Genomic DNA, 12,578 nt, shown 5'->3' with positions numbered 1-12,578 from the left:
CTAAGCACAGACAGGACTCATGCAAATCTAAAGAAGGTGTCTTTGGTGCTCTTATGATGTTTTCATGACAGTTATATTCCATTTGGGTCCCTCCCAACGTGGTCAAGGCTGTGGCTGGTGCAAAGTTCAAGGCATTTTACTTCTATGCACAGTGCCTTGCCTTTTAAAATTTGGCTTTTTAAATAAAAACATAGGTAATCGTTCTCTTTAAAAAGAAAATAAACACTTCCAAAGCTCTTTCTACTGAAGCAAGAGCTGCCGGGGCTGGTGTATTTATTTGCAACCGGGAAGAGATGCCAATACAGTGAATAAGGCAAAAACGTTGCAGGCAGAGTGGCCGCAGCGTGCGCGCAGCTCCAGCTGAAATCTGTGCCTGCCATCTGGCAAAAATAAGCACAAAAGGAAAAAAAAAAAAAACCACAACCCAAAAACCCCTCTGCAGAAAGTTCATGCTGAACTGCTCAAGACGGCAGAGGTTAGAGCTTGTTCAATCGCTGAAAGATTGCTTCCCCTTCCCGGGTCAGCATCACCTCTTGACCTGCCCTGATTACCTTCCAAAGGAGGTTATCAAGATACAAGACTAACAGAGGATTAAAGGAAACTTAAAATAAAAACAAAACACCCCCCCCCCTTCCCCCAACTCTGCTCCCCTCCCCCAAGAAAACATCCTTGCTTTGTTAACCTGACAGTTCACTGTAGGTGTTGACACAACCCTCCATCTTTGAGAAGCTTAATGTCAACAAATCAGTGTGTTTGGAGTAGCCCTGTCAATGCGATTTACATTAACTTGTCTAACAAGAAATAAAAACAACAATCAGCCATCAAAGACAAAAGGCTTTTTCAGTCATTCTTTTAAAAGTATTATGCTGGAAATGTTAATTTTTGAGGCCATGGCCCTTTACTTGCTGAAAACCAGAAACCACCTTTTTTTTTTTTCTTCTCTAGAATACAGGGGGGGTTTAAGTAAATTTTTTTTTTCTTAAAAAAAAAAGTATTTTCTTTTCAATGAGGCCCGAGCATCCCATGTTAATAAGCTCAACAGCAGCAGTAACTGACTCTCCCTGGTTAACGCAGGAAGAGGGAAGCCTTGAAGCCAAATGTTAATTACGCTTTGATTTCCACCAGCGTGTTATTTGCTTTGAGACATTTTGGGCACTTAGCGGAGCATTTTCGAATTGTGGCTCTAAACCACCATGAAAATTTCATGCAGCAGTGGTATGCACCAAACCCCTGTTAACTTCACCATGAACTTTTCCTCCCCCCTGGCACATGCTGTACCCACCAGCATGCCCTTTGCAGCCGGGGGCTCAGCGTCCCGAAGCAAAGCTGGAAAAAGCAAATCGATTCCAGGGATTCCTAATACCAAGTGGTTTCCACCATCTCCCACAGTGTCTACTCTGATGCTCTAAAGGAAAAAATAGGGATTGCAATTCCTGCTTGAACGCTAGAGAAAGTGGAGACACTTTATGCCACTCCACAAGCCAGGACTCGCTTTGGTCTGGGTTATTTTTCCTGCTTGAGCAGGGGGGTGGACCAGATGATCTGCTTGCCCAGAGAGGTGGTGGACGCCCCATCCCTGGAAACATTCCAGGTCAGGCTGGACGGGGCTCTGAGCAACCTGATCTAGTTGAAGCTGTCCCTGCCCACGGCAGGGGGGTTCAACTAAATGACCTTTAGAGGTCCCTACCAACCCAAACTATTCTATGATTCCATGACCTCCAGAGGTCCCTTCCAACCTCAACCCTTTTGGGATTCACCCCAATAAATACAGGAAAAATTCAGCCTCGTGTATCCAAAAAGGGAAACACAAAACCTAATGTCCAAATCTTGGCTTGGAGTCGCCTTTTAGCTCACTCAGCATCTCTGCTCCTCCTCACCCCCTCTCCGAAACGTTGACTTGAGTCAACCGGACCCTTCAAGGCCATCTGACCTGCCCTGCGGCGAACTGGAGCCTTGACCCCAGAAAGGTTTCCTGCAGATGAGCAGCCCCGTCCGAGACAATGGGATTACTCACACCCGTCAAGCTAAGGAGCCGCCTGCATTTTTGCAGGCTCAGGACTTTCGGCTCCATTCTATTACAGGACAGCACTTTTTGTTGGTGTAATTTTAGCATGGTAACCGCATGCTGACATGCCCAGGCTGAGTTTCTTTGATCAGCAGGTGAAGGTTTTTCTCAGTGTAATTACTGCCGTGACAAAAGGCAGGTGAGTAGCTCGGCTCCTGCCACTTAGTCATCTCCTGAGACTGCCACTCTTCTCTCCTGAAAACTGCTGCAAGTTCAAATACCAGGAGAGCGCTTCTGACTTATTTTAAAATTGTGTAAATTCAGTCAACGTGAAGGTACCTGCTCTGGAAGACAGAGGCATTTCCAAACCAGGAAAGGACATGAGAACAGGAAGGGACGGTGTTGCGAGGAGGCCATTTCTAGGGACAAGAAGACGCTCCACTCTCCAAAGATGGTGCACAGTCATTTGCTTTTCTTCATGAGCTACTGGCAGTGTGGAAATCCTATATTTTATAGCTGGAACAGGCTGCAAACTCATTTCAAACCGGGCAGCTACTCCTCTTAGATCATAACGCTATGGTGCTAATAATTTGGGCTGGATTCAGACCAGCAGTATAGAAACAGCTCTACCTTGCCACTAGCAATCCTGCAATATCCTCTTTTACTTATAATTCACCCTTTTTGGAGATAGTTCCTTTCCCTCTTGAACCCCTCTCACCCTTTCCTTTCACAAATGAAGCTCATCCCACATAACTGGTGCTTTCATAAACATCTCTTTCATTTTTCTGCATTGGTTTAGGCAGATGTGGGCTTCTACACACCTTATCTCCTACATTTCATTTAGCAAAGTGCAGAAATTTTAATGTGTTTCTAAATAAGCCACTGGGAAAAGGCCCTTGAACCCTACAAGGACGAACCAGCAGAAACACCAAAGGAGCTGGGTGCCTTTACGATGTACCCTGATTTTTTTCTGACTCGCTCTCACCCACTGTTGCCTGCAGGATACGCAGGGACCCATCAGCAATGCTCAGTGATGGCATCTTCACAGCACTCCTCTAAAGGAAGAAACTCCAATAGATATAAAAAAAATCCCAGACCTACGTCTCCTACAAACTATTGAACCAGAGTCTACAGCTTCATAAATCAGATCGCAGCATCTGATTGACTTGCCTCCCGTATCTCACAGGGCTGTCGGGAGGATCAGTGCCGTGCAATGCTTTGAAGATAAGGTGCTGCGTGTGTGCTGGTTCAACAGCACCAGTACGTTAGCCAGCACCTCCACCAGGGCAAACTGCAGACAGCCTTCTTCTCAGCTGGGTCCTTTCTAATCCAGTTCTGGAAGACAAAAGGCTGCTTCGATCTGTCTCGGTCCTTTTTAGACCAATTAGCTGCCCTCCCAGTCTCCAAAACAATTTTGACTCACTCAAAAAGGAAACATTAATATTTAAGGAAGATAAATCACTCCAGGTCTGTCTCATAAATCATTGTGGGCATCTCTCCCCATCCTCATCTCTCCTGCTAGCCACGCTTCATGCTCGGGTGCAGAGACCAATCTTCCTGTCAAACTCCATTACTTGCTTGCGTAAGTACTCCCAGTATGATTTGTGGAAGTGGTCTCCAGGTGATAACCCACCCCTGTGCAGCCACATCTCCTTTTTTAAGGAGAAATCCAGCAGTTGAGGAATCCAGCCATCTCCAAGCACCTCCAGATTCCAGACAGCACCTGCCCCATGCCTGCTCGCATGGCTACCAGCCATGCTGCTCAGGGCTGCTAACAGGACGGGACATTTTGGCAATAAACCTGGTCTGAACAAGAAGATGGATGAAAGCCCTTCCAACCTCTCTGCACAGGAGGCAACACTTTATCTAGAAGTTTGTTCCAGTGACAACAGAGCCAAGAAAGCACCTTCTCCTCAACAGCACTTTCCCAGAGAACTGAGAAAGCCGCTTCCATTTCTCTTTTGGCGGCTTCTCCATCCACAGCAGATCAGTCCTCATTTCCATCTGGTTACCGAATCTTCCTGCTGTGATAGACAAGGCCAAAGACATGAGCCATGCAGAAGACTGCAAAGTTTTGGGGCCGTAACACCTCCCAAAATGGCTCTGGAGTGCTTGAACATCCTTCCAGTAGAGCAATCACAGCGACATAAACAAGCAGAATGGAGTTGAGGAAACTGCCATTGTGTATGATTAGTCTTTTCTTCCTATTTATATCCAAGCTCGTGAAAGGTGCCCAGTGTGTGCCGGTGTACTGTAGTCCTGGGCACCCACTAACAAATAAGTAACAGTCCAGTAAAGAAGAAAGATCTGAAATTGCTTTTAGGACAAATGCAGTGCTCAGTGGATTTGCTATTTCAAAATACCTGCTGATTGAAGATACTCATAAGTATATATCCAGATAGCTCAGAACAAATCTTATTTAAAGGAAAAAAAGCTGTTTGAGCAAAAATGAAACTCCCTGATGATTATATTTTTCCTATTCAATGGGACACTACTCAGCCAGCTGCAAAAAACAACATAAAATATATTTCTTGATCACAATAACAGCGTAACAGGCATATTTTCGACAGCAGAGAAAAGAAAGAAACATATGCTGCCTTCCAACGCAGAGCAATATTTTGATGTAAGGCATCCAGCGACTTGACAAACATTTGGAAATGTGTACGCAGTTCAAATAAGAGACATCCCTATACTGCGATCTCTTGAAAAAAATCTTGAATGTCCATTAAGCTGAAAAGTAATATATCTAAAATATAGGTGGCTAGTGAATTATGATCCTTCTTCTACATGGTGGACTGCGGTATTTCCCCCGTTCATGTATAAGTAGACTTGCAAATACTTGGGGAGACTCTCACTGAAGCCCAACTTCTGGTAACACACAAAATAGCCTGCTTTATAAATAGATTTGTTATTTCATAACGCTTGACTGTACAAGGCCCCACTTCCATCACACTCCATAAAGCTTGAGCAACCATTAGTTTCAACAGCGCCATCGGATGCCCGTGCGCTCCCCGGACGGAAAAAGAAAGCAAATCGGTGGAGGTGGCTTACCGGGAGGTGGGTGAACACAGCAAATGTGCTGCGTAGAAAGCCAATGAGATCCACAAGGTAGTCGCTGGCCTTGCTGCCCGGCTCCATGGCCATCCAGTCGTAGTCCGCCAGCTGCAAGAACTGGTCTATCTTCTGGTTCAGATTAGTGTAAATCTCCTCCTCGGCAGCATGGCGGGCGTCCTGGGAAACAAGACGTTACATGGGATGGGGTCTCCATACCACAAGGCTACACAAGTAACAGGACGTGAGATTGACCCAACCTTTAGCCCTAAAGGTAGCACAAGACAAAGCACCTGTAGGCAACTACATGGCTGCTACAGCCTCAGGTTAGCTCAGACTGGTGGGACATGTGCCACCAGGTCAGTGGTAGGGAAGATCAAGCTGGTGTCTGCCTCTGATGCAACCTGGGGACCAGGAGGACAAATCTAGCGCAGGATGGAAGAGAGAAAGATGGGAGAGGAACGTATGGAAAAAGGTTGAGGCCCACCAAACTGTGTGAAGGTATGGGGTGCAGGAGGGCCACAGAGGAGCCTCCCTGCCAGAAGAAGGGTAGGAAAACTCACCCTTAGGCCATATAGGTAGATGATGCCAGAAGGGAGAACGAATGGACTTCCCTGGGGACATGGGGCCTTAGTCTCCTGCTGAGTTATCCCAAGGGCAAACCTCACTTAACCAATTCCCTACCATTGCTGGAGTCCTCAGCACTGTTCCCATCTCCTGCTCTCTGGCCACAGGACACAGTTCAGACACCGCACAGTTGACCCAATTATAGCCTTAAGACTTCATATAAAGTATCTGGGTGGACGCTCCTGGGTTATGATTTAAAGATTTAAAGACTGGGACCTCTAGCAGTTTCTGCCAGCCCTGATTTTTAGGGGATAATGCTAAAAGGAGTGGGAAGATACAGAAATATAAGTTCTGAAAATCTATTCTCCTCCTGGGTGAAAGAGGAGAGCTTGCGTTCATGGCCAGACGTGTGTAACACTGTACGGCGCTCAAACTGCAAAATGAAAATTCATTAAAAAAAAATAATCAGGCTTTTGTTTAAAAGTTGCTTAATCCTTTAGATAATAAGTGCTGCAGTCACAGCCTGTAAATTAGGGCTACAAAGGCTCACGATCTCGACAGAAGTAATGCTCCGAAGGACAAACCCAAAAGCTAGTCTGATGGCGTAAGCTTCCCAGAATATGACAAAATTACCTTTCAGCTCAGCTTAGCTCCCTACACACACACATCCACACACACGCTTTGAAAGCAGATACTCTCCCATCCAAACATCAACAGCAAGTCCCCGGAGGTGGATCTACCAGCCTTCTCACCTTGAAGGTTGTGGTCCCGTAGAGTTTCGTAGTGTGGACAGTTTCTGGAAGTACATTAGTGATATTGGTTATGAATTCCTCTAGGAACTTGCAGGATTTCTCCAAATGGGTCGTATTTATAATAATCTGTACAAGCTGCAAAGGCAAAAAAAGGATTGAAAGATGGTGCTCCCGAAGCCAGGGACGTGCCAGGTTAATGGATGCCAATTTATAAGAACTCCTGGCACGAAAAGCTGACGCTGTACAAACACACTAAGCTTTGCTACATGCTCAAAGGCTCTCCTCCTTTAACAACATCAGAAACTTAAATAAAAGATAATTTTGGGGGAAAAGCATTTCCCATGACAGCCACTAATACCACAAAAGATTTTTTTTTTTAAATTACTTTCCTGCATTCAGCTGTCAGTCAGGGCTCATTTCAGCGCAGTTCAAATACAACAGGCTTACAAAAAAATGCCATGTCAAATCACAAGTATTCTGTCTGCTAATGAACCCTAAATAACCCATACCTTGAGTGACACCCAACAACATCATACTAAGGCGTTTAACAAAGAAACCACAAGGTTTTACTTTTCTGAGGGTGGTGTGGGTAAACAGCACATCTTACCCTGGTATCTTCTCGGTTATCATACCCCCCCATTACCTGCAATTTTCTTAATGCTGTCTTCTCAACTGCCTTCACATGGCACTATTTCGGGACATTAAAGGCAACTACAGAGTAAAAGCCTCTGCTGAAGTCAACCAACGCAAACATTTACAGTCCAGAGCAAACCAATCCGGGCTTCCACTTTAGGATCGCTGCCTTGGAAGCATCATTAATTCCTTAAGCAGATACCTTTTTTCCGAGCAGACTGCTGTAAATACTTTCAAGGTGCAACATAAGCTATAGCAAAACCTTTCCAAATAACGTCTAGCTCAGATATCATGCCAAAACAGTGCTCTTGCAGACACAGAAGGCATTGTAGTGCTCCAGACTGATATAACTTAATTGCTGGAGTATGGTGTAGCAGTCCACAGCTACCTCCTCAGAAGAAATTATTTTGAAACACTCGCAGATCTTCTGAATGAGATGGATTAATCATCAATTTGAGTGCTGCAGGCACTTAAATACTGAAGCAACACTATAAAGATTATAGCACCCAACTCTTGTTAGTGCCAGATGACATGAGAAGGGGCAATGGCCACAGTTTGGGAAGTTCAGCTTGGATATTAGAAAGGAAAAGAGTCATTAGGAAGGTAGTGCAGAACTGGAACAGGGTGCCCAGAGAAGCTGTAGGACCTACGTTTTGGAGAAATTTTTAGGGAAAGCTACGGTTGACGTGATCCAAGTGAGCAATGATCATTGCTCATCCCAGCGGGAGGTTGGGCTAGATACCTCCAGACGTCCCTTCCAGCCAACGCTCCTTTGATTTCAGTCAGGTTTTTCTTTTTAAGAAATCAAATTATGATCTATTTGAACTCGTCTCGTTTTGTACTTGGTCCCTGAAATGTATTACACAGGTAAACCAGGGAGACTTCTCGTTTCTGAATTCCTTGGATTAATTCTGGTTTTGATTTTTGCCTTCAAACAAGAGCTCATTTGCATTTCCCCGTGTCAGATAGCCCTGACATCATGATCATGATATATTTTTCTATAGTTTCAAGTTAATTAAATATTAGATATTTCCAACTGTGTGAAATTCCTCCTGAACCTCTTCTCTGATCATCACAACTTACTGGTCCAGATCAGCTATCAAACTTGAAGGCCCTGATTGCTTTGATTCTCTTCCACCACTTGTTACGAGCTTTCCTGCTCCCCTCTGGCTCCTTCAAGCTCTGATCTTCTCTTCAACTCAGAGGGGTAAGACCTTCTCGTTGGGGTATTCAAATGAAAAAAATAGTAGTGTCTTTTCTCTCTCTCTTGCTGAGGGACATCAGGGTTATTCAAAACACCAGGATTATTTGGAGCAGACTTGATAAGCAAACTTCAACATCCACTGCTAAGAGGTAGCCCCCAAAAACAGCAACAAAAAATAAATTAAAGAGGCTAACAGACCAGGAAGGTTGGTACCCGGCCTTGCATTACCTTGTCCACTGCTTAGAAGATGGCATTGGCGTGCCCAGAAACAGACGGTGTTAAATTAAATCTGGGAAGCGGTAGTTATGCAAGGTACTTAAATATCTTTTGCAATCGCTTTTGACACCAGGACTATGCTTGTGTATGATCTGGGACTCTTCAACGCGCCCTTTAATTCCTGTGCTCCACGGAGCAGTGGAAGCAGGACAGTGCAGGGATAGTGTTGCATTCCAATTTGCAGAGGGAGCCTTGGGAGGAGCAGGAGGGAAGAGGAATTTGCCCCCAGGGAGCAGAGAGATTCCAGAGATAAAGGGCTGAGGAAGCATCATGTGTAAATACATACTGCTGTAAATGCACTAAACTCTCCAAAACTCACCTCCCTCGGGTATTTACAGTGTCCAGAGAACAGGACACATTTCTACAGTACAGCCAATTAAACAACTGCAACTGTATTAATACCTACGCATTTAATAACAGCACACGGGGGTCCCACTAAGGTATCCAAACTGCGCCCTGGTACCACACACGTTCCCAAACAGCCATGATTTACATGCATTAAACTTTTCAGAAATACGACTTTGTGCACAAAAAAGTATCCATCGTGAAAAGAAAATACCAATATAGAGTTTATACTGTAGCGATATGCTGAAACCGCCTCAAACATCACCTATAGATGGGGACCACTCCCCCATCCTTTCACAGTTCCCACCTCCCTCTTCTCCAGGGCGCCTTGAAGTCCTCGTACTTTAATCGAGATATACAATGCTCCGCAAATTCAAGAGAGGGGCAATGCTAACAGCAACAGCAAAAAAGCTTCCGCTTTCCCACAATATAGTGTTTCTTGCTTCGTACAGCAACGCTGCACGGTTCCGTTATTGTTTTCCAACCAAATATTTTATAATAATGCTCCAAACCAGCATCTCTAAAGGTGCCGTAAGGAATTCCAAGGGACCAAACCCCCTTCTGTCGCCCTGCCCTGGAAATGGGTCTCCTCAAAGCTGCGTCCTACCTCTGTCAGCCCGACATTTTTCCTCTTGATGACATTCTGTAAACAGTTGCTCAGCGTTCGGGTCAGCAGCAGATTTGTAGATTTTCTAATCATATCATCAACTTCAGTGGAGCTGAAAAGTAGAATTTAAAGAGAGATTTGCAAAACGCTCTATGAAAAGAAAATCTCCTGGAGCCCTCATCACCCAGCCTCCTTTCCAACCCTCTTCTGCCTTATGCATGATCATCCGTGCTCCACTTACAGGCACTGACATACTAATATATACCAAAATACCAACAATTTAGGCCTTTTCGTGCATGTGTCAGTAAGGAAGGGGGACTAACGCATGCTGAACCTACATCCCTGAGCCTCTCCCCTTAGAGGGGCTGGTCCAGCACAGGTAAGAGCTGCCCGCAGCGTCAGCACTAACCCGTGCAGCCAAGCCACCGCCCTGCGCCCAGCGCTGGAGTTTTGCACGTTCAGTACACAAGGGGAAAGGGATCAAAGATCTGCAATGGGGGGGAAAAACCAAACCAAACCCCCAAAATACCCCCCCTCCCCACCTTCTCACGGCTTTTTCTTTAACTAAATCAGACTGGAAGCTCTTGCAACATGTTCGTGCCCTTTGCCAGATGGTTGCAACTGCAGCGTTGCTGAAGTCTGGGGGTTGGGCTTTCTGCTGAAGTGCTGCTGCCCTTCCAACGGGCACACCAGCAAGGTGCAACCTCTCCTTTCTGAAGGAGGTTTTGGAAATCCACCCCGACACAGGCTCCTTTGATCTATCGTTGGCCCTGCATTAGCCCTGACACCACGAGGCTTTATCTCTGGCAGCGCAGTGACAAGCAGCTGAGGGCAAAGAAAATGTTCTACTGGAAGGCTGAGAAGCCTTAATAACTTTAAGGCTCCCGGTAAATCAAGCCCGTGACCTTTTGCTCCTTCTCCTGTTTTACCTGATAAATGGGCCAGATTACAAAGCAGGGATGGACACGAGAAGCAAAAGCAGACCTTGCAGTTACCCCACCGCCGGCAGGCGAGGTGGGGGATCTCAGGGTGCTGCTATTGGGGTGCCTGCTGATGCAGGGACGGGTGCTGCCAGCCCTTGTCCAGCTCACATCTCCCAAATTTCTGTGTCTATTTAACGTTAGAGCAGATGCACTGAGCCAAGCCCTGGTCCGTCAGCTTGGGAAAGCAAGACTGAGTCTTCTCCAGCAGCAACCTGTGGTCACAGCAGCATCCCCTGAACCGGCTCATCCTCCCCAAGCACCACGCATCCTTCAGTCAACTAAATTTTTCAAGTCATTCAGGACCTTCCTTGTGCTGCTGCATCAGAATTGCACTGAAATCCCCCAAATTCCCAGGAGAAGTGGCAAATATTGCTCCCCGCTTGCATCTCTGAGCAAAGTCACGCTCGTATTTCCGTGAGACCGCGAAAGCCGTGTCTTGCTGCAGCTTTCCGAAGGAAAAGCCCAGCTGCACAACTCCCCGCACGCCCAGCGGCTGCTCGCCACGCTACGCTCCCCAACAGGTTTCTCTAATATTTCCTTTCCCCTGATGTTTGGAAGTCTGCTTTTCTGAGCTACACGCCTGCCAAGGGTTGACCACTGTCTTCTTCCCAGCTGGACACAAGCGGAGCGGGGCCAGCAGCTCGGCGTTGAATTTAAATTCAATGTCATCAGCCAAAGTCTTAGTGTGGGTCTCTTATAGATCATCATCGCTGATCCCTGTGAGTTTATTTTCCTCCTGCTCAGCGGGGAAGCACATCCTGTGCCAGCGATGATCAGGGCTAGACCACTCCACGTCCCAGATGGACCCCTTGGCTCCTTCTCGCAGGGTTTTGATGTGTGGTCCAAGGTGATGCATTTGGGTTTTTTAAAGTGTGGAACAGAAATCAAAATGTGGGGGGAGAAGAAACCAGCCAATGAATTTTCCTGGTCTTTATACTATGGGTAGGGCACTCAAATAAGGTTTTACTTAAAGACAAACAAAAAGAAACACAAAATTCACCACGCATGCATGCACACCCCCCCCCCTCCCTCCATCATCCCCCAGGAAGAACCAGATTGTCCCCAGTCCCCTCCACCAGACAACAGCACGGTTAAATATAGCAAGTACAACAAAAATCTAACCCTGTGACGATCTACAGATGGTAAAAAGGCGATTTAAAGGAAGGGGTGGCACAAAGGAACCCTGTGACACTGCGGGCAGCTGCCTGCTGCTGCCAGAGCGGCGTGGGAACCGGGGAAGGGGGCTGGGGAGCAAAAAGGGCTGGACCCACGCTCAGAGGGGGTAAAGAAAAAATTGCATAGGAAGCAAAGATACGCAAAGCTGTGCCTTTGTACAAGCACTGGGGCCCTTTCGGGATTTTCCCTGGAAAACCCAAAAATGCCCATCCCTAAGGATGGCAGAGGCGCAGAAGGGCCGAGGACGGAAGAGGAGCTGGTGGCTGGAACTTCCAGCATCTACTGGAACTGAGAAAATGCAGATGGCAAAACAAGGGCTTTTGGACATTATGTCAGCTTTTCTCACTAAACCAACACAGCAATCAAATAGGTCGTGCTGGAAAAGCTTGCTTTTTTTAATTCAAACGTCAACCTGTCATCAGGGCGTCGAAATTAAACAAGCCAGTTACTGTCTGGCTGCGTGTACGCCCCGAGACAGTCATGCTCTTGGCAGGAGCGGGATTGCTGCTGGCCTCTGCCCGATGCCGCAGCCAGTGCTGACGGCACGAGGTTGCCATATCACCAAACGCTTTGCAAATTGAGGGTTTGCTTTAATCGCTCACTTCAGCTGCAGGAACATCTCAACCCTGATAGCCTCCAGGGCATAAACAAGTAGTGCTTAATAATACTGCTTAGCACTTCCATGCTGCTTTTACTTCTTCAAAGCACTTCTAATCGAGCTTTCTCTGCATACCAGCACCATTTCCAAAGGTTTCCTATTCTCATCTGGTTTGTTGGCTGCATAAGCTAGAAAATCAGGTTGTAACTTTAGTTACATGGTGGGTCGAGCAGCTTGGTAACCCCTGTGGCTGGGTTCCACCGGAGCAGAAGGCTCTGTGACATCTCCCATGAGGTCCACACACTGAGTAAGGAAAAAAAATGGGAGCATTCCGGGGCGGGGGGCGGGGGGCAGAAAGGGCGGCAGGATTTGCCCAGGCGC

The 12,578-nt window shown here is 46.5% G+C and overlaps 1 protein-coding gene across 1 annotated transcript in view; it reads right to left on the bottom strand.

The window, feature by feature from the left end:
• EXOC6B (exocyst complex component 6B) overlaps nucleotides 1-12,578 on the bottom strand; it is a 267,115-nt gene that overhangs the window by 108,267 nt on the left and 146,270 nt on the right. The window contains exons 15-17 of the mRNA XM_009320896.1: nucleotides 9,441-9,552; nucleotides 6,376-6,510; nucleotides 5,057-5,236 (exon numbers count right to left, since the gene is read on the bottom strand). Of these exons, the coding sequence (XP_009319171.1) occupies nucleotides 5,057-5,236; nucleotides 6,376-6,510; nucleotides 9,441-9,552 (427 nt within the window). The remainder of the gene's footprint in view (nucleotides 1-5,056; nucleotides 5,237-6,375; nucleotides 6,511-9,440; nucleotides 9,553-12,578) is intronic.

This window comes from Pygoscelis adeliae, unplaced genomic scaffold, assembly GCF_000699105.1.
Source record: "Pygoscelis adeliae isolate BGI_AS28 unplaced genomic scaffold, ASM69910v1 Scaffold273, whole genome shotgun sequence".
In the NCBI taxonomy this organism is placed as follows: domain Eukaryota; kingdom Metazoa; phylum Chordata; class Aves; order Sphenisciformes; family Spheniscidae; genus Pygoscelis; species Pygoscelis adeliae.
This window is presented reverse-complemented; position numbering and strand designations above follow the sequence as displayed.